Source organism: Kryptolebias marmoratus, linkage group LG22, assembly GCF_001649575.2.
Source record: "Kryptolebias marmoratus isolate JLee-2015 linkage group LG22, ASM164957v2, whole genome shotgun sequence".
NCBI classification, from domain to species: Eukaryota; Metazoa; Chordata; class Actinopteri; order Cyprinodontiformes; family Rivulidae; genus Kryptolebias; species Kryptolebias marmoratus.
The window spans coordinates 25,315,715-25,338,021 of NC_051451.1; the positions used below are offsets into that span (position 1 = coordinate 25,315,715).

A 22,307-nucleotide genomic window follows, 5' to 3' on the forward strand; every position below is an offset into this window, starting at 1 on the left:
ACAGGGGGACATGGAGGAGGCTCGGTTCTGTTCTGGTCCTGGATCTGTTCAGGGTCCAATGAAACCTGAAGACTATCAAGGCCTTCTGGAGCCAGATGTTCTGGTCTCAGTCTCAGCTCACGGGTCCAACAGGACAAAGACCCAAAACACCAAGAACGGGTCAGAACCAAAGATTGGACCCTGATCTAAATCCTGCTGAACATCTGTGGAAGGAAATAATTGATTTTAGTCTTTTTTTAAATTTCTTCTGTCAGTTTCCCGTCATCTCAGTGACCTGTGGAGGTTTTTCTTTCTTTAACAAACCTGTGGACTACAGTGGCTAAAAAACACAAGAAATGCTTTTCCTCCTCCATTTACACAGAGTTCAGTTTGTTTTCCCTCAAACTGTCGTCAATAATAATTTATGAGAAAGTAGACGTTACAAAAGTCGCCTCAAAATGCTTCTTTCTTTTTTCTTCAGTCGTGACTGCAGAGAATTATAGCTCCTAATAATATATTTATTCCAAAATATAAAAGCTAAATTGAAAAATAATTCAAGTTAAAACCAGCCCAGCAGTATTTCTTTGCTCTAAGATTTTAAAAGCATCAGTAGTTTGTTTAGTTTCTCTCTTTGCTCAATCAGGATGTGTCAAACGTGAAACAAGCAGCTGCCAAACATTTGTCCCCTTTTCTTTGGTGAGATGTTGGTGTCCCCCTCCCGACAGCGTCCAGGGGACATGTCCTTTCCTTTTCAACGCTGAAGAGACGGCGCCAAAGAAAAACATCCGCCGTCCGCCTCAAAGTTCGGGCCGGGAGGAGAAGACCCGGCGTGAAAACTTCAGACAGAGGCCGTCCCCCACCTCGTCCAGATGGTGCAGCACCTGAGGGCGGCAGGAAGGTGTGAGAGAACGTCCTGCAGTCGTGTAGGTGTGTGTGTGTGTGTGTGTGTACCTGGTCCAGCATGTCTCTCGTGTGCGCTGCAGAAACACAGAAGCGAGCCCTGGCCTCAGTGATCGGCGTGGCTGGAAAACCCACCACAACTACACCGATCTTTCTCGCCAGCATTTCTCGAGCAAAAGCCCTGGTTAGAGACAAAACAACAACAATTAGTTTAAAGACACACTGATACACAAAGACCAAAACACACCACGAAGACGTGCGTTTCTCAAACCTTACGGGAAACAAAAAAATTATTTGTGCAGTTTCTCATTTTTACTTGGTTTTAAAATCTCCAAATGAGCAGAAACTTCTTTGTTTGGCTTCATGAAGAGCAGCTTTGAACGACTTGTGATCATTTTAAGAAGGTGGAGCAGTGGTTAGAGGTGTCAGCTCACAGCAGAAAGGTCACAGGTTCGTGTCCCGGCCTTTTCTACCTGTGAACACACGGGTTTCCTCCGGGTTCAGAGCAGGCGGGTTAGGTTAGCTGGTAGCTCTGTCCCCAGCTGTGAAAACTGTGAGTGTCTCGTTTGTCTTTAAGTGTCCCTGTGATGGACCTGTGACCTGTCCAGGGTGTCCCCGTCCTCTCTCACAGAGACAGCTGGAGAAAAACACCAGCTCCCCCAACAGGTCAAGAAAACGGATGGATGGTTGTAGATGAAACGGAGGACAAAGCAAAGTGTTTTGTGATGAACGACAGTTTAATAAAGTATTCATTCATTTATTTATTCATCCATCCATCTGTCCTTCTGCTGCTAGTTCTGAGTCTCCAACGGACACACAGAACCGCCGGTCCGACGACACAGGTAATAACGCAGGATCGTTTCTCGCTCAGGGACCAGAAGGACAAAAACTGCTTTTTTGTAGGACAGATGTTCCGGCTCAACATCTGTTTAAATCTTGTTTTGCAGGAACTGTTATGAAATTAAAGGTAATATTTCCACAAGATGAAATGTTCACATATCGATAACTTTAAGAAAATCCAGCGTGCTAATATTTGGTGCTACTGGCTGATGGAGATCAACCACAACTGGGACTGAAAGACACTTCCTGTTCCTGAGTAGCTGAAATAATCCACAGTTATATCCGATCATCACCTGATGATGTGACGAGGAATGACTCGGGACTCGTGTGGATGTTGTACTTACACCACCTTGCCTGGCATGTAGAGCAGAAGGGGAACGACGGGCGACTCATCGCTGCCGTAGATGATGAAGCCCAGCTCCTTCAGCCTGGATCGGAAGTACCTGGTGTTTTCGGACAGCTGCCGTATCCGTCTAATGCCTGCCGATCCAAACAGACGAGCGTGAGTGAAAGCGCCAACTCGCCGCCCCGCCCCGTCCTCCTCACCCGCGGGGAGTGACGCCGCACTTTGGTCCGATCCCGAGACCCGCGCCTCTCTGACTCTCAGCTACCACCACATCAAATTTTAGATCCGTGTCCGTAAAACTGACCGAGTTACAGCCATTTCTGTGATGGCTGTGACGGCCATCTTGAATCAGCTGCAGATCTGCATTCAGTGATTATTTCCTGAAGGTTTATAAATAAATATTGAGATATTTTGCTAACAGAGCTCAGAGTATGACTTGCAGAAGGCTTCTATAAAAACGGAGTGAATTGAAGCAGACGGGCGATCACCGGGACTCGTCCGTGTTCGAGACGATTATATTAGAAGGCAGATCAAAGGAAGCAGAGGTGGTCTGCGCCGTGTTTCCAAACAACGCTCGCTCCGCGGCGGCAGCACAGCTTCCCCCTGATTACCTGGGAACAGATTGGCAGCTCTTTCAAAGAGACGTGAGCGAGCACTTTAAATCCCCTTATCTCAGCCGAGCAAGAGAGGCGGAGGTGAGGGAGGGAGGGGGGACAAAACAACAACATAACATTCGGACATCTGCCAGAAAGCACGGGGCCCGTTCCGTAAATTGCTCGTCTCTGCTGAGGCGAGGCCATGCAGGTCAGAAACCCGCTGCCTGTCGGGGTAACGACACGTTTAACGCCAAAGACGAGGACGAAGAGGGCAAAAACTGATCCAACCACGATGGCTAAGCCGTGGAAGGTGTCCTGAAGCTGATCCGGTGGTTCCGACACGCAGACACGGACAGAAACATCATCGCCCGCCGCCAAAGGCAAAGGCGGGTGAAACGGGTGTGAGGGGTGTGTTCCCTCCCCCCCCGTCAGACACGAGCCGAGCGCCTTTCCTTCAGATCCTCATTGTCGTGTCGGGATTTAGTTCCTGCTCGGATAAACCTGCTCCACAAACTCTGGGCGAGACGGAAATATAAATGTTTAATATCACCAATAATATTTCCTCACGCTGCTTCGTCTAAAACTACATTTATTACCAGAGTGGAGCAGGTGGAGCAGCTGCTCCCCCGTTTTCTAAAGCAGGGCTGCAAACTTATGTTTTTGCTCCTGTTTTTTTTATTTAAAAGCATCTTTTCTCTCCCAGCATGTTGCATTTATCGATTCTGATGTCACCCTCTTAGTTACAAACTAAAGAAGTTAATATTAAAGTAATCTCTGCTCTCTGCTCCGCCCCTTTCAGCTTTGAGTTGGTTCAGTCCAGCTCAGCGCTGGTAGCTGCCACAGGGTTTTAAAGAATCCGACAGACCGGAGAACTCGAGCTATCCTCAGGTTTCTCGAACTTCCTGTGTGTCTGACATCATTAAAGCCGTTGGTTTTCAGAGTGATAGCGTTCGAGGACGGCGTGATTTGCCCCTCCCCCCCCTTACCGCTGCAGACCTCTGTAATTACTTCCACATTTTCTGACCGAGCAGCTGGTTGTGTTTTCCTGCTGGTCCAAACGCCGGCATCGTCCACCGGTTACGTTTTAAAGCCGCACTCGATATTTGTCAGTGTAGAGGATCAGCTCGCCGCAGCAAATATGTACCAAAGATCGAGCTTCATGTACGACCGGAATGACTCTCAGCTACTACCACACCAGATTTTAGCTCAGCATCTGTAAAAATGTCCGACTTGCAGCCATTTTGTGTTTGCCGGGATCGATCAGTGGTAGCGCCACCTTGAATTGAGTTGACTTCGAAATCTGTCCAGTGGTCCATGAGATATTTTGCTAACAGACAGACAGACAAACAAACACACAAAGCAGAGTTTTCATTCTCCTACCTTCTGTGCTGCCGTCCTTTCCCATGATGCACTTCATGGCTCGTATGATCTGCTCCGTGATGGCGGGGGACATGGCCGAGGCGTAAACGGCGCTGTGAGAATGACCGCGCAGGTAGTCCACCAGCTCCTGCAACGACACGCGTGACAGGAATGTGACCCCCGCAGTTACCTTCTGCCACCACTAGAGAGCGATCATGTATACGCCACACCTGGGGGGGGGGCAAATCGAGGCCCGTCGGGCTGATTGTTCTGAAACATCAGCAGGAGATTCGTTCTGCCAGCAGCTGACGACAGAACGTGAGGTCACGGCTCTGAGAGCGAGCCCCGAGCCGTGATTGGCTGCGAGTAGCTCACCGCCATCCGTCCCCACCGGGCGGCGGTGGCTGCGGCGAAGGCCAAACGAATCGGACGGGAACTCTGGAACAAACCTGACATCTGCTTTTATTTAAGGCGGGAGGATTTTCACAGCTTTGCGGTCCCGGAGGATTTCAGCGCGACCAAGATAAGCCAGTTAGGAGAACCTGGGGCCCGGAGTGACAACTCGGGGTGTTTCCTGAGCCGCACGGCGGCCGCAGCGCTGCTGGGGGATATTTATTCAAAAAGCCACAAAGTGGGAAAGAGGCCAGCGTGTAGACGTGTCCAAACCTGGCTTTAAAAGAGTTTAACACTAATGTTTCCCTGCTTTCTGGACTCTGACTGCGTCAAACTTTGTGCTTTTTTAGCCATTCGTATCAAAACTCACTCAGGAGACGAGTGCTATGACTTTTTGTTTGTAACTTTTATAATTTTTACTTCACTTGCAAATATTTTCCCCTAAAAACTACACCGAGATCTTTAAAACCAGCTTTACTTCTAGCATTTATCTGCTACATTAAGCTCCGAGCTCGCCTTCTGGTACATTTTAGCCAGCATTTTGTTAGTTTTAATTAGCCTTTTTGCTGTTTTTGCTGCTTCAACACTTGGTTTTAGTTTCTCCAGCAGATTTCAGCAGTTTTAGTGCAACTCGGGGTTTGACTGAAGGATGAATGAGCTCGGCATGGATTATTCTGGGCGCTCTCATAAAATACCTGCAACATGACTGTTTTCCAGAACACATCTGCAGAGCCTTTTCTTGGTCAACCCATTTCCACTTACTGCAAGATTTGGGGCACCACAACAACAAATATGTCAAACCTGAAGGTTTTCACTCTCGTTTCCGTTCAGGGTTTTACAGCCGCCAGCTGTCGGACGGGGCTGGGTGTTCATACTTCAAACATCATCGTGCTTGTTAAAAGTCATCCCGTTAAATCTGCAGCGCAGTTCCGATGCGTGCCACAAGAAGGGGCTGGCCTCCCGCCAGCTTTACCTTCTTATTACGGCGAGCGCAGGGCCCGGGTAAAGCACGGCGGAGAAAGGAAGGCTTCCCTCTTCAAACGACGAGTCTGCTTCCTCGCTTTCTAATCAACAGCCACAAAAACCAGCGCGGTTATGTACTAAAGTGCACTTTTTAATAGAGTAAGAAGGAAATAAAAAAGGCCCAGAGTTGAACATTTGTTGGACACATGGGGGCTACAAAAAGAGGTGCTGCGTGACGGAGTTTGACTGATCGACTCTGATTCATCCTTCAAAACTTTCCCCAGAATGCCTCCCAACATTTTCCGACTCCCAGCAGCTCGTTGGAAAATGTGCTTTATTTTGCTTTGCAGCTAAACGAGGTGTTAGTCGGGCTGTTTTTAAACAGGGAAAAAACAAAAACAGTTTCCGGACGATAAATAACGGCAATTCTTCCAGCGCGATGAATTCCTCCGTCTCATTTCTAGAGAACTGTCTGGATCCGGTTCGGAGGATGAAGAATCTATCAACCTGCTGTGGCGTTTTAAAGTTTTATAGATGAAAATAAACCATGCAGATGTTTACATCCACTTATCATGTTCAAAAATGTGGGTTTTTTATTGATTTTATTGAACCATTTTTTTTTTCCCAGACTGGAATGACTTTCACAACAAACAGCTTCAAATGTTTTTAAAAAGAAGAACTGAGTGCACAAGTTTAGACTTTTTCTAATCCAAAAGAAATCCTAAATATCCTCAATACACATCCAGACACATCCAGCTGAGTCTGAAAGTCTGTTTCGGATCGACCGATACTCTTGTCCCCTCCGATGAAAGGAACAACCCAGGAACCTCGAAGATTCGAGTCCTCCATGAACTCCTGAACCACCGGTGTCCCTGTCCACAGCGAGGACAGTTTGACGTCAACCTGAAGCTCCTGGACGGAAAGCTTCAAACCCAACGGAACAAGCCAAACGTCCTCAGGAGGACAGAGACGGAGCTAGGAGCCGAGGTGAGGCTTTCCAGCATGGTGGTGGTAGCATCATGCTGTGGTGCAGCCACCAGTTGTCCCAAACACATCAGAAGTGGTTGAGCTTCTGAAAGAGCCTGACGTCGACCCAACTATGATTAAACATAAAAAAAAAAACAACCAGTTTCAATTAAATCTACCAACTGAGCCAAGAAGAGACGTCAAATGTCAACCAGAAGCTTGTTGGACCTGTGGCTGAGCTGCAGCTTCTTCTTGGGGGACATTTATCCAAATATTACTAAAGTTTATATAAATAGATGAGAGAAAATCCACAACAAGTTGAAACTTGTGCACTCAAGTCTTAGTTTTAAATATCATCAAAGTTGTAAAACATCCATCCTGGAAAAACAAAAACAGTCCAAACAGATCAGTAAAGATGGAAACTTCTGACCACAAGACGTCCAACATTAAGAGCCTCAACAAGCTGCTGTTCTCATTTAGAAAACAACACAACAAGAGTGCCTAAAGACAGCTAAAGGTGCTCACAATGGTCTGGTTTTAAGTTGGATTATTTTAGATTAAAGTGTAAAACTCGTCGTCTGAACAGAGACGACATGAAAGGACAGAAAAGGTAAAGATCTCCAACCTTTCTCCCGGCAATGTAGCCTCCAGCAGCCCCAAAGCTCTTGGTGAAGGTACCCATCATCACGTCCACGTCGGCCGGGTTGACGTTGAACAGCTCCGTCACCCCCCTCCCCGTCGCCCCCACCGCCCCGATACTGTGGGCTTCATCCAGGTACAGGTAGGCTTTATACTTCTTCTTCAAGGCCAGGATTTCAGGCAGCTGCACCACTGAGCCCTCCATGCTGAACACACAGGAGGTGGCAAATTACCAGCGTGCACATTTTACAAACACAAACCCCAGTCATTAAAAAACTTCTTTCTCAGTTTCTTCCTCCCTTCGGGGCTGCAAACAGACAGAGAGCAACTATACGTACAATCCCTGACCCGTAATTCTGTCTTCAGCTGTCTGCAGCCCGAATGATGGAAGACAGAGCCGAACCGGGACCGTTGCGGACATCAAAGGGAAGGCTGGGATAAAGCTAAAGTATGCTTATCCAGGCCTTTTGAAGTTCCACCGAGGAGACAGATGAAGCACATGTTCTGTCAGAGCTGTCCTGAAGAAGCGGCGTTTTGAGGTTGACATTATACATCGCTGCCTGATAAAGGCCGTCTGACTAAACGAAAGCTGCGAAACTGACTGGCGTTCGTTTCAAAGTTTAAGGATTTACTCTCTTTCCTTAAAAAAATAAAGGCGTCGTTAGGAGCAAACGCGACGAAAACAGTGGCTTGGCTTGGCCTTGATTTGGAGCTAACGAGCAGATGGAGAGGGTCAGCTCGCTGCCTGCAGAGATGCAAAAAGAGATTTTCCTTTCTTCAGTAATCAAACACTACCCCACCACACACACACACACACACACTATCTATTGTTCAAAGGGTATGAAGAGAAGCTATTGAGAAACAGACCGTTACAAGGGCTGCTAAGCTCAGGCTCACCTCAGGTTACTGAAAAAAACAAATCTCACGGTGCAAAAACTCCCATCAAAATACAGACCCAGCAATCCTTAAAGGAAGTAGTTTAAACTAAAAATCACGCTCGGAGTACGAGCTGTGGAGAACTTTAAGCTCGTACCATCCCAAATATTAGCTCAGTAGCTGTAAAAGTGGTCAGCTGGATGCAGCGGCCATCTTGAATTGGGTTAATTAACCAGTAGTAGATGTGCATCCAATGATAAGTTTCTGAGACAGCGGCTCATGGGATCATTCCGCTCACGCTGCTTTCCTTTCGGGGGGTGAATAAAAAGACGCCGTTTCCCTGAAGACGCGGTATCATTCGTGCGTAACGCTGAAAATAATCCCCAATAATCTGAAGGCTGTGGATTGACAGCTGACCTGTAGATGCCTTCCACCATGATGAGGATCTTCTTCCAGGGCCTGTGGGTCCGAGGCTGCCCCGAGCAAACTGCTTCTTTAAGCATCTTCTCCAGACTGAGCATGTCTGCGTCAAACACACACACACACAGGAAAGTTCATTAGAAAGGCAGCAAATAATCAGTCAGAAAGGTGGATTTAGTTTCAGGCTACGCCTGCGTTTTGTTGGTGCAGCTCAGCCTTTTATTCGTCCAAACAGTAATTAAAACAAACAGAAAATGCTGCAGTAAGTAAATACAGAAACACCTTCTACAAACTAAGAGCAGGAAATACCTTTGCACTCCTGCACCTCAAATGAGATTATTAATGAAGCCCAATTTACACCTGCAGAAACGAACCTGCAGTTAAAAATGACCACTTCAGTTGTGCCTCTTCAGAGAACATTTTATGTTATTTTTAACAGATAAAGTAAGTTCCAGTGCTCGGCAGCAGATGGCAGTATGAACCAGCTGTAAAGTATTTTAAAGAATGACTGCAATCCAAACCATTTCCTGTCTCAGCTGATGGTCTGTCTCAATGATTGATATCACTGCCTCAGCATGAAAAAGAAAAACCGAAGCTGTGCCGTTAATTTCCCTCCCTGAAACGCCACAGAACAAGATGTTTCCAACAATCTAGGTGAAGGAGAGCAGACAAGAGGAACAGATTATTTCCCAGTTTCACTCCTGATGTGCGATAAACCCCGGCCCGACGACTAGATGCTTATCGTCGCCTCTGCATGAGACACGTGCACGCGGCCGTGGAGATCTATGAGATGTGACCGTGCCGCCGCGTCCTTGCTCTGCCCTCGAGCTGCACAAATGCTGCTCGGTCGATAAATGAATAAACCTTCTGATACACTGCAAGAAGCACAAACACAGCAGAAATGAGAAATCTTAAAGGGAGGAAAAACACCGGGACACGTTTCGACCAACAGGTGTGACGCTGGACTGGACAAACTCGTTTCCTTTCTCCGTCCTCTGGTGATCTCAGAGAGACAAAGCTATGAGCGTTTATTCATTTCTCCTCTCATAAATGTCCTGTCTGGTGCCAGATGTTTAGGTCAGCCTCTCAGACACCTGGGGGGACGGGGGGGGTTTACCTTTGGACACGTCTCTGGGGTCCAACTGGTAGACCCAGAACTGCCTGAGCTTGTAGCTGTCAGGACAGATCTGCGTCGCGGCGTTTTAGTTGCTCCCGGAGGAGGAGAGGCTCTTCTGCAGGAAAGGCCGACACCCTGTCTTCCTTTGAGACTTTCCTGTCTGATAAATCCTACAGTTCGGGGTTTCCTGAGCTCTCCTTTAGTTAAACTGTCCACATGTCCTCTCTTTGCTGCTGCCTTTACTCGCTCCACTGTCTCATGTTTATGTTTGCAGATTGCTGTTGTTAACGTGTTTTTCTTGTGGCCAATCCTGGTCCTCAGGGCCACCATCCTGCATGTTTTACTTGTTCCTCTGCTCCAACACACCTGATTTGAATCAATGGGTGATTAACAGGCTTCTGCAGAACATGAAGAGGTGATTTAACCTCTGAATCAGGTGTGTTGGAGCAGAGGAACAAGGAAAACATGCAGGATAGTGGCCCAAAGAGGACCAGGATTGGAGACCCCTGACCGAAATCAAGGTGGTTACCAGACCTTATTGGTATTAGCCGACACAAAAATGGCTAAAAATGGCCGATATTGAGCTAAAGTTTAGTGTGGTAGTAGCTGAGAGACACAATCTCTGTGTGCTTTAACCTCGTCTTTTACAAGTTTTGACCTAAACAACTAAACCCTTTAAACCAGGGGTGGCCAATCCTGGTCCTGGAGGGCCACCATCCTGCATGTTTTACTTGTTCCTCTGCTCCAACACACCTGATTTGAATCAGTGACTGATTAACAGGCTTCTGCAGAACATGAAGAGGTGATTTAACCATGAATCAGGTGTGTTGGAGCAGTGAAACAACTAAAACATGAAGGATAGTGGCCCAAAGAGGACCCCTGCCCTAAAAGCTTCGCCCGTACCAGTCCTTCTGTGTCCAACTGCGTCTCCTTCCCGTCCTGTCAGACCCCAGCCGGCCAAGGAAGATGGCCGCCCATCCGGAGCCTTGCTTCTGGTTCTGTTGGAGGTTTCTTCCCACAGTTACCAACAAGTGGTGATTGTAAGAGGGTTTGCCTTGTTCTAACTGGAATGGATTCTCTGTAACTGGATTTGAATGTGTTTTTATTTCTGTGCAGAGCCCTGAGACGACGGGGCTGTAAGTAAACTGAAAACAGACATTCTTACGTTCGGTTGGAGATCGGGCACAAACGGAATTTTATGACCTAACGTGAGGCGGGGGTGCTGCTGGACTTACTGTTGTGTTTGAACACCCGGATAGTTGCTCCGGACAGTCTGGCCCCCAGGATGAGAGACGTGTGATTGAGCTCGTCACTTAGTATCAAACAGCCCTGAAAATCAGCAGAAAGTGTAAAATTTCACACTTTTAGTTCCACTCTATTCTCCAAATTGTTGCGTGTTGATGAAAAGGGTTTCAGGTTCAGTGAAATAACAGAAAACAACACCATCAAGGTAAATAGTTATGAATGAAAACATCATGAAATACCTTTTTTATATATATATATATATATATATATATATTTGAAAAGATTACGTGCTTTTATTTGTGTTTTAGCTTTAAAACAAAAAGAATCCTGTTATGTAAGGATGTTCCACGGCCAATTACTCGTCAGCCTTTTCCTCTGGCCCTGCCCTCGTTCCACCGTTTAGGTCTCTGTACGGACAGGAAAGTGTACGCAGTACATGCTTTTTTTTTATTATATCCTCCTTTGATGTCAGAAGAAATTTTGACCCACATACATGTTATCATTTTTCATGTCCAGATTACAGCACTTCATATTCCGTGAAGATAAAATAAGGATGCAAATTAATTCGGTTGTTCCAGGAAATTCTCTGAAGAGCATTAGCATGTGTAAGACTGAAGCTCTGAGCGTCTGACTGCTTTAATCTGAATGGAGTTGTGTGTGTGTGTGTGTAGGGGGGTGTTGACATGGACTCGGTGACAGATATGCTCAGTTTGGCCTCAGGTCAGCTCGTCCTCGTCGCTGGTCCACCAGCAGCTGTCACTCCAATGTTGCTCCGGCCTGGACTTCCTGTCCCTGCAGGACTGAGCTGCCCCCCGCCGCCGCCGCCGCCGCCGCCAGATTCTACAGGGTTACCGTGGAAAGCCTAAGGGGCCGCTTTACCTAAACGAGCCAGCTCTCATCACTTCGTGTGGAACCGGTTGGTAACCAAGAATTCAGTCGTTCATTTAAGGCGGCGCAGCTTTTCTAGCATTTACAGGATTTAATTTAAGGTGGCGCAGCTATTCTTGTGTTTGCTGTGATTTTTTTTTTTTTTATTTGCATGCCTGTAACCACAAAAACGTGACGTGTCCTGAGCCTCTGCCAGAGAAAACTTTCCTCAGGTGGACCTCGCTGAATTTCAGTTGAAGGCCACCGAGTTAAAACCGCCAACCTCCTCTTCTTCCCGTCCAATCAAATCAACGATACGACTCTGCATTTTTTGGCTCCGGTTCCTGCTGGCCCTCGGCTTGAACCGGGCCGACGTGCCAAGAGGCCAGAGTTAGTAGTCAGACCTTAAGTAATGCTCAGAACTAAAACCTGCCCGTACTCGTCTGTGCGTGCCGCCAGGCTTCTCCTCCTGGCTATTGTAATGTTTAATTAGAACTTTAATTAACCGAGCTGGTTGGGAGGAGTTCAGAGCAAATATAAGTTGTCTTTTTATTCATTTTAGGCCACGTGAAAGAATCGGAACAAAAGCTCAGCTAATTAAACTCATATCCACTGTGCTTTACGAATGACACCCACGGAACGGCGTGTGAGGAAGCGGCGTGTGAGGAAGCGGCGTGTGAGGAAGCGGCGTGTGAGGAAGCGGCGTGTGAAGGCGCCCACCTTGCCGACGAGTGCAGGGATGTTCATGGAGTTGGTGGCGAAACCCATCCCGAAGGTCATGGAGGATTCTACTCCGAGGAAGTCGGCCACGAGTTGCTCCAGCTCCTCGTGCATGCGCAGGTTCCCTTCAACATAAAAACCACAGAGAATCAACCAGAGCGTTTCGAAGTCCTCCCGAGGTTCTGCTGGTTCTGACAGACAAGAAGCTCCCGTCAGACCCGAACACAGACACCCGGATCGGTACCTGCAGTCTTCTGAGATCCGACGCAGATTGAAGTGGCGAGACATTTCCTTTCCTGCAGGATGTAAAATGTTTCTGCAGCACCATCTGAGGCGGAAGCAGCTGATTATAAACCAGCGCGACCAGCGGGAACCAGAACTCATTTGTGGGCAAATCTGTCACCTGAAGAAATGTTTCTTTCATTATGTGGGATTTTCTGCTTTCTGCGTGTGTAACCATCCGAGAAATAAAGGAATTACGGGTGCGCTCTGGATTTACGGGGGACAGATAGGCAGTAAGAGGAAAGCACTGTTTACAGACATGTTAATATTAACATGGTCTCTTGTTCTTTAACATGTTATAAAGGTGCATCTGTTCTGTACACAGGAGGAGGAGCAATAATGTTTTTTGTCTGTACTGTTGGCAAAATATCTCACAAACCACTGAAGGTTTATTGAAACTTTCAGAGAGTATTTATTATCGGATGAGCATCTACTACAAATTACCTTTTGTAGGCAATGTCATACAAGATGGCCACCACAGCAAAGCAAGCTTAGCAGACAGAATAATGGCTATCTGAGCTAAAATCTGGTAGCTGCTGAGACTCAATTCAATTCAAGATGGCCGCAACAATTTATTAACTCAGCCGGCACAGAAATGGCTGTACTGGAGTGAATTTTACAGACATTCCCAACACGTGACGTCCTGTTTAGGGTTTGACCCAAACAAGTGTAACTCCGTCCTTCCATCGGGAGATCGTCTCAGCCGAGAACAGATTCTGTCAAAGAACGCTCGGCCTTCTGATTCCGACAGCCAAAGTCGATAACAGAAAATAGAAACGGGCATAAAACTGTAACGATGTGAAGCAGATCCCCACATTTCCTGGACCGCTCAGGCACACAGCCTCTGCTGTGACGAGCAGCGGCTTTTTAAATTAGAGCGCACTTTAAAGAACATGTGACCTTATTTCTATTTGAACCTTCAGCAGCCCTGCTTCAGCTGTGAATACGACAGCCATTACTAGCTTTAAGCAGCTGAAATAAGACGAACCTTCGTCTTATTACGATCACAGTTAGTGAAATCACTGCAGCTCCCGTCTCTTTTACTGTCCACGTGTGACCGAGGCCTTTCACGACGCCGTCACAGCAAGACCAGGGAAATAAAAAGAGTTAATCATTTCTATCAGTAACCGCGAACGTTTCACAAGTTTAGCACTTTGATCGGCTTCAGCGGGTAAAGATGCAAACAGCCCCGTGCTCCACCTGTGGAAGGTAGCTCCACCTAATTGGGGTTTAAGTTAGAGGAGATTAAGTTAATGATTGCAGGAGCGATTAATGATTCAACAACGGGCTTTTTGTTAATGTTCAGGGATATCTGACGTGTGTTTGTTCTCAGGGCGTGCTCTCTCTGCACCCTCTGACAGATTATACGAGCCCGTTTGATAAAGTAAAAAAAACAAAACAACCTGTGCTTCATAAACCTATTAAACCTAAAGTGTTACAAAGAAAATCTCAGGAACAGACAAAAGAGAATTGTGGCAAAAGAATATATCAGTTTTAGAAAAAAGGATCTGTTTTGTACGAAAAAGGAAATGTCTGATTTTGAGGATTTTTCTGCTTTGGCGGCGGAAGCAGCATCACTGCGACTAAAGACGAGCTTCAATTATTTATTCCTAATCTGGTCTCATGAGAGAAATGCTCGTTTTTTTTGTTTTTTTCTTCCTTTAAGCCACTCAGCGAGCAGCTGAAACCCACATTCGAAACCTCAGACAAAAACAGTTTTGAAAGAGAAGTAAACATATGAATAAATCACCTGAATTAATAATGGATGGTTTGGGAGCGGGGGAGGGGTGCTCTGACAAACATCTTTTTGTTGTTTTAGTGTCTAACTGCTGATATGAAGCTCTTTCTGCGGGCCCGGATGAACAATCGGAAGAAGAAGTGTCCCACGTCAAACATCATTAACAGAAAGAAAAACGCACAACGAGTTCTGTCGTCATCCGAAGCTGTACCGAAGTTAAAAAGGACTTCACGATCCTCACTCTTCCAACACATCCGGTTTCTTAAAGCCACGTGTTTCTGCCGCTCCTCCGTGGACGGCGGTGGATCTGAACTGATGACTGTCGTGCATAATTTAAGAAAAAGCTGAATAATTCATATAACACTGCACTCACTGGCAGTAATTAAACATCCACCCAGTGTAATTTTCAGGAATATAATAAATGACAGCATATGTGCCTGACAGAGACGGCCGTAGCGGAAGCGCCTCTCATCCCCTGAACTACGAGACTAAAGATTCGGGCTTCAGACGAATCGAAACAAGAAGTGGCCCAACACTGACCACAAACTTACCAATTTCCTGTCTTGTGCTGCAAACCCCAGCTCCATACTTCTGTAAGTGATCCGCCACGGTTTTCAGGAAATCGGGGTTGTTCTCAGCGAAGCCGAGGTAATTGTAGGAGCCCATGTTGATGACATCATGGATTGTCCTCCCAGTAAACCTGCAAGGACAGCAGCCGTGTTTACATGTTGAATCTCTTTATGCGTCTGTGTTTTCTTCTGTGCACACAGGAACCAGCTCCCCTCGACCCTGCACGGAAAAGTGGGTCAAAGAAAATTAACTTCCTTATATGAAGTACAAACAAACAACATTCGATTAAATACACTATTTGCTTTTAGAAACCCACTGGAATCAAAACATAATACAGCCTGCTATGAACCAGGTACATACTGGGTACATACTGGGTACATACTGGGTACTTGCATAGTATATATACTGGGTACATACTGGGTACTTGCAAGGTACATACTGGGTAAATACTGGGTACATACTAGGTACTTGCATAGTATATATACTGGGTACATACCAGGTATTTACAAGGTACCTACCAGGTACATACTGTGTACTTACAAGGTACATACCGGGTATTTTCAAAGTCCTACCTGGTACATAAAAGGTAAGTACCTAATATTTACAAGGTACGTACTGGGTACTTACAAAATATGTAACAGGTTCCAGGTACATACGAAGTAATTACATGGGATGTACCTGGTACATACTTTAATTCCCATGTACCCAGTACATAATGGGTACTTACAAGGTACGCATCATGTACATGAGGACTGCTTACATGGTATGTACCTGGGATGTACCCAGTATGTACCAGTTATGTACAAGGTACTTACATGCAGGATATGTATGGGGTACTTACAAGATACCTATCAGGTAGTTACTCTGTACATATTGGGTACTTACAAGTTATGTCTTGGATACATACTGGGTACATTTTGGGTACTTTCCAAGTACGTACCAGGTACTTACAATGGACATAACAGTTAAGTACTAGGTCCTTACTTGGTCCAGTTCTTACGGTAGATTGTTTTACCTGGTAATTAAATATATAAAATAAAAATAATATTAATTTACTGGACTGTTTTCCCTCAGTAAGACAATATTAAATAAACCTCACTGGAAGTCACAGCTGTGACCATAATCTCAGTTTAAAAGTACTTCTCTAAAAAACTTCTACATTTCTTCAGCTGACCTACTTTCCCCCCACAGCTTCTGAGAACCTGCACACCATTTTACCAATTCACCACACTTCACCGAGAAAGTCGAGAGGACTTCCCCATAATATCTGCTTCCCCCAGCCACATTAAACCTCTTTAAACATGTAATCCACAGTTACCTCTTCTACCGACTCACAATATCATTTTCCTTCCCCGTGGCTGTCTGCTCATTTTCTTTTTCATATTATATTCTCTGACCCTGCTGTGCAGCCATGAGGAATATCAATTGCGGTTCAGAAATTCATAAACACATTTTTGTATATGGCACATTTGCCAATGAAAAACACCCGTCCTACTGCTACTCCCATAACCTCACAGAGGAGGACATATTTTAAGCTAAACCAACAAACTTTATTGTCTTTTACTTTTCAGCCCAATAAGATGAATGAGTTCAAAAACACTAAGTTAGAGACTTGTGCATACTTTGAGTATTAAACAGACATTACATCCAACAGGCTGCTGGTGACATGCTACTAAAAATATGCAATAAAATACAGCGTGGGCTCGACAAGACTCCAAGAGATGCTGTGTGAAGGCTGGAGCCGTAATGAAGAGACTTATTTTAGGTTAAGTCTAACAAAGTTCCAAAAACCAATGCTAGGTTTGCTAACAAGTCGTCTTTTTTTGAAAATGTTCCAACCAAGATCTGTAGACAAGTCGATGCCTGTCACACCCAACAGGGTATTCAAGAGTACACACTACGTTAACGTGTCGCACATTTATTGTGTTATCAGCTTGTGAACATGTCTGTCCGAGTGGGTGAGGTCAGAGCACCTGAATGTCCAGTTGTAGTCGTCAGACACCCGTTCCATCAGGTCGAAGACGGGTCCCGGCAGGCTGCATATGGGGCGGTTCCAGTTGTCCCGTACTCGCATGTACAGGTTTCGAGTGTAAAAATTTTCAAAATCTTGATAAAGTGGAGTGAAATCCTGAGGAGGAGAGTAAAAAGATTGTCATCGGATACGCCACAATAAGCCAGAAGCAGGTTAAAATTCTTCAATGTTTACCTCTTAGTACCCTTGAATCGCATCTCTTTCCTTTCATTTCTTAATATAAGTAATTGTTGTACAACACAAGGAGCAGAATATGCAGTTATTTTTTCAAAAGAAGGCCTTCTTGCAACTGCCTACAGGGACTTTATAAAAATAACAACAAACCAGGGTTTTTTTATGCTTATAGTACTTTCCAATCTGACTTTAACTGAAGAGACCACACTGAAAAATCTGAACCAAAATAACAAAGAAAGAGCTTGAATCCTCGGAGATTTAATTAGGTCTTCAGCACATATTCTCTTTGGTGTTCCATCTCCCCATGGCAACGTTATACAGAAGTGTGCAGAAATGTAAGGGAACAAAAAGAAAGGAGGGAGAGCTCGGAGAAATGGTTAAATAAGTGGATGAAAACAACATGCGTCAATGCGGTGTGGATGTTACGGTGTGGAGCATGCCCACCTTCTGGTCCTCTCTTTCCTGGGCGATGTTGCACTTCTCGATGCGCACAGCTCGGAGGAAGTCCCTGAAGTAACCGAACAGGGTGACGATGCCGTAGCCTACGTACGTCATGACGGCCACATACATGGGCGGCTGTTCGAAGGTCTCGTGCCTGGAGTGCTGGCTGGAGCCGACACCAACCCGTGGGCCATTTTTCTGCTCAATAACAGACCAACATAAGATGTCTTTCATCGCCGACAAGAACACAACAGAATGAAATAATGTTTACGCAAAAGAGTCGACATTTCACAAAGGGTTTGGTTAATAACATGTATTATTTACCACCAAAGTACGAAAACTGAATGAAAGTCCACTGAGATGTTACAGTAATGTATACGTCAGCAGTTAGGGTTGCAAAGTTCCTTGATTTTTTAAATTAATTACCAGGAGTTTATGGGAATAAACATGAAATTTAAAGTATAGAAAGTTTACCCTTTACAGGGATTTAAATATATGTATATTTTAGCACAATATTGCCTAAAACAACTGGATTTTATTGTTGTAAGTTACAATAAAAGGTACCACACCCTTAAAATGATAACCTGTCAGCTGGACATGTAGGGACAAATAGAATCATATAAAATGTTTTCTTCAGAGTTGTAGTTTTGGGAATGAAGTTTGACATTTTCTGTACATAATTTGGACATTTCTGTTTATTTTTAACGTGGATACAATGACAAAAACATGAAACAAAAATGATGACATGAATATTTTTGTTCAGAGTTAAGCACATAAATTTGAAAAAGAACAACTAAAACAAACTAAAAAAGGAAAGCGTAGAAATGTCCAAAATCCAATGTTGTGTGGTTGGGAACCATTGGTGCCGTCGGTGACGCCATCATACAGGAATTAGAGCATTAAATTTGTTACTTTTATAAACTTTGGGTCAAACTCAATATGTGCCTGTGACAAAACAAAATGTTTATGTTTTTGTTTGGATATGACAGTTTGTTTAAAGTTTCCAGTTTGGTATACTTCCAAAATTTCTCAGCCTAACTTCCCTTAGAAAGTTTCTAGAATAAATCTGCGGACCTGAAATGCAAAAATAAGGAACACAGCAAACATTTTGTGTAAAAAAGCCTGAATTTCATAGTTTCCTTTTAACTTACATCATCACCGTTCAAGAAACAAACCTTGCTCAATAATTTACAGTAATTCTCTGTTCTATTCAGGAAGACTTTCAGAATACTTTGATTTACCAGGGAGTCTTTTCTTTTAAGCAGCTTTTTAATTAACTTGTGACGGAGGTGAAAACTGAGACGTATGTTATTTTATCTTCTCTTAGATGTACCATCAGATGTTTGTAACCAGAGAAGCTGCACCCTTTTTGTCCATAAAAAGGAATGCAGATGAATGACGAGTTGGCTTCACTCGGAGACATGGGGGTTGATTCTTTCTTTGATAGAGTCTATTGTTTGTTCCAAAGCCAGTTTTTCAGCATCAGCTGAGGTCTGTGTTTTTATTACGCTGAAATTTTCAACATTTTGAAACGCTGAGTTGTAGCCGTGGCAATCCGTCTTGGTTTTGGACTGTCAGTGTTTCAAAATTTCGACTGAAAATCTAAATACCTGCACACTTAAAAACAAATTATACAGGGAAACTCAAAAATAATCTCTTTCTGTCAAGGCGACATAACAGTAATGTGGAGCAGTTTGACCAAAGGTTAGTTCACTTTGGCATTCGGACCTGAAAAGTTAATGTTTTTTAGTATTGCTCACTGTCTTAATGTTACAGCTAAAATAAAATAAAATTTATTTCCTTTATTGCAGTTTATGAGCTACAGCAGCTATAAAGTTACAGACCCTGTACGAATATTTTAAAAATATTCGTACAGATTTTTATGTATCATATCCCTATACAAATAAGGTTTTTGGTAAGAGAAACTATTTTTTTTTTATTATTAATTTGGTGTTTGATAAGCATGACGTAGCAGCCTTTTTTTTTTTTTGCTTGCCCACGTTTATTAGAAATCAAAATAACACCTGAGTCGTCTTTACCGGATTTTCTACACGTCTCACTTTATCTTTACACCATTAAATTGAAAATTGTTTGGAAATTGCAAATAATAGGTATAAAATGAATATATAAATAAATAAAGCAAAACACAATGTTTTGAAAACTCTTTACACAAACTAAAAATGTTCTTCTTCTACATTTTCACTAGTAGCATCGCATGGGTCTCTCTGTTTTGATTATCATAGTGTGGATGGGCCACAATATTTGGTAACATAATGATATAAATGCTCAATAAAGCAAACACTTTTAACTGTTTTTTTAGATATACTTATTTTATTTTATTTGTTATGTCATCTTAAGACAAAGCCATGCTAAATTTATGTGCTATGCATAATGACATTATTTACTTATTCATGCTGACTGTTTGCTTTTTTTCTAAAAACAAACAAACAAACATTTAAAAACAACAGTTCAGATTTTTTGAAGAGGCTCTGTGTAAAGGTAAATAACAAATAATATCTTAGAGGTTACAGTTAGCTCTTTGAATTGCCTCAGATTGGAGAAAAAACTGTTTAATTTTAACCGAACTAGCTAGCTAGCTAACGGTTAGCATTATTTGAAGAGCAGATAGCAGTAGCTAGCTAGCTTTAGCACTTCTGATGCAGCCTAGGGCACTCCCGACAGGAATATTATGATATTTCTGCTGAAATAACCATGTAATGGGGCACCAACGCTAATGTAAAGGTTTATTAAAATAGTATTTGTGTAAATCAGGACAAATGTTTTTGGTTAGGGCTATGAGAAATCTGCTTTTGTATTTGCACTGCTCGAACTAGCTGCTAGCTTGTTAATCCGATAAAAATTAAACTGTTTCTCTGAACTGAAGCTGTACAAAGAGCTACATTAAATGTTTATATATACACAGAACCACCCTTCATATCTGAGCTATCACTTTAATTAAATATATTTGAATTTATGTAAAAAGAAATGTGCAAAAAATGTGAGCATTACCCAACATTTTGCAAATGAAAATTTATGGGAACCCTATTAAAAATGGATGGACATTAATGGAAAATGGTGAAGTCTTTTTGTTTATCTAAATATTAATAGCTTTCTAAATTGGACAACTGGCCTTTTGCTTTTCGTTGTGGTGTTAGAAATGTTGGGAGTGGTTTCAGATAGTTCCTTTAAATAAGAGAAGTAAAGTGTCAAAACCGTTTTTTCCTGTTACACCAAATTGCCAAAGCAAAATCGTCCCTGCACACCTTTGATTCTTTTACCTAATTTTAAACTTTTAACTGGTTTGGCAACTAGTTCTTTAACCAAACTGCTCAATATAACCCAAAAAATGGCACTGAGTTTATCCAAACGGAGGCACGGGAGCGGCGGGTCCCAAAGTTTATCGTTTCCGACCCACGAATTAACAAATATAATCTGTTTAGGTAAACAAAAATTTGCTTAACGACAACGCAACTTGTGGTTATACAAACCACACGGCTAAATAAGCACGGCAGGAAAGAAAACTACAAGAACTGTGAAAGCTGCCACGAGTGGCTTAATGTCGTCACCGTGGCAACCGCACAACTGCCGACGAATTCGACGGAGGGCAGGCAGAAAGGCGGCCTGAAAAATATGACTCAACTTGTCGCTTATGGCCTGTTACCAGTTTAAGTACGAAAACTTTACTAATAACCTCATTAACGAGGGGCATAATGACAATACCAAACAACTTTAACGTTCCCATACTACTTGTATTCATTTGTGGTTAATTTCTTACATTTAATTTGACCCTCACTTGCTCTGTTTTGGTTTCACCCTGGTGGACTGTCAGAAATAAAATGACACTATGTTTTTGCTAAATTTAGATAAATATTTACTCTCAAAATAAGCGTTCAAAGCTCAAGCTGACAGACTGAAGTTGCCCATTAATGTGCAGTCATTGTGTTCAGTGTCAACAATGGCTTTAGGAGAAAACAGGAGTTTATTGTGAAGAAAACAAACGCACTTTGTTAACCTCTGACACATTGCCTGAAGGCATGGAAACAGTACTGAGAGAAGGGTGGGGTCTCATCTCATTCCGTGCACGGCTATAACAAGTAGCTTTAAATCGACATGAAGGATTTTATTTATTATTTATTTGCTTTTTTGTTTAAACATGACTGCACACGAACGGGGGATATATCCGGTGAAGACATAAAGTTGGCTCACGTCACGAAAGTCCTCTTAGGTAAAACCTGAGCACACGTGATGAAAAGCCGCACCTTTCTGGTGAAAAGACAGTGAGGAAAACGTGAAATAATGTTAAAAGCTAACGGGTAGGAGACGGAGACGAACCTCTCTGCCGCCGTGACAGCCGTTCCTCCCGGAATCGTCGCGTTTCAGTCCGTTCAGATGCACTCTTACGGTTCCGGGAGCTGTTATTATTGCCATTTTCCTGACAGCCCGGGAGCGACTGTCTCTTCTGCTCAACAGTTGGTTGTAAAAAAAAACAAAAAAAACAAAACTTCCAAAGGTGACTTCCTCATTCAGTTGTTTCGGTTCTGCCTTCTTTTTTTTCTAATGCTGCGGAGGTTTCGCAGAAAAAGTTACTCCTCTCTTATCTCAACATAAACAAAAATAAAACTTGTGCTTATGATTAAAACTGTATGATTAATGTTTTATTTTTTCGTTTCTCCTCTATCATGTTCATGCCTGTAGCCAGAATTTTAAGTACTTTTTTAAATACATATTTTGTAGAAATTTGTAGAAATCTTTTCAGCCTGGGGTTTGGGGCCTTTGGTACCCAATAGGGTCCAGGGGCAACTCCCTGATGGGGGTTCCAGGGGGCCAAAGCCTCCCTGAGCGAA

At 43.7% G+C, this 22,307-nt stretch overlaps 1 protein-coding gene across 2 annotated transcripts; it reads right to left on the bottom strand.

The window, feature by feature from the left end:
* Window positions 1–293: 293 nt before the first annotated feature.
* Window positions 294–21,964, bottom strand: sptlc3 (serine palmitoyltransferase, long chain base subunit 3). 2 transcript variants are annotated; one of them, XM_017412719.3, is made up of 12 exons: window positions 21,796–21,955; window positions 17,467–17,661; window positions 16,790–16,944; window positions 14,798–14,946; window positions 12,227–12,351; window positions 10,630–10,723; window positions 8,275–8,380; window positions 6,968–7,187; window positions 4,042–4,168; window positions 2,064–2,199; window positions 931–1,060; window positions 294–860 (listed from the first exon to the last, which is right to left on the bottom strand). In XM_017412719.3, the coding sequence occupies exons 1-12, from the start codon at window positions 21,889–21,891 to the stop codon at window positions 777–779; spliced, it is 1,617 nt and encodes a 538-aa protein (XP_017268208.1). In that variant the 5' UTR covers window positions 21,892–21,955; the 3' UTR covers window positions 294–776. The 2 variants fall into 2 exon arrangements, with proteins under 2 accessions (XP_017268208.1, XP_024860998.1); XM_025005230.2 differs by lacking the exons at window positions 294–860; window positions 931–1,060; window positions 2,064–2,199; window positions 4,042–4,168 and adding an exon at window positions 4,181–6,473 and having other exon boundaries at window positions 21,796–21,964.
* Window positions 21,965–22,307: the final 343 nt, after the last annotated feature.

Bases quoted from the DNA above. Each gene is read 5' to 3' on its own strand.
- sptlc3 (XM_017412719.3), bottom strand. From the start codon at position 21,891: ATGGCAATAATAACAGCTCCCGGAACCGTAAGAGTGCATCTGAACGGA. The intron at 8,381-10,629 runs GTAAGTCCAGCA...TGTTTGACGCAG, and splicing joins CCGGGTGTTCAAACACAACA to ACATGCTCAGTCTGGAGAAG. The intron at 4,169-6,967 runs GTTGGAGATCTT...GTGTCGTTGCAG, and splicing joins GCTACATTGCCGGGAGAAAG to GAGCTGGTGGACTACCTGCG.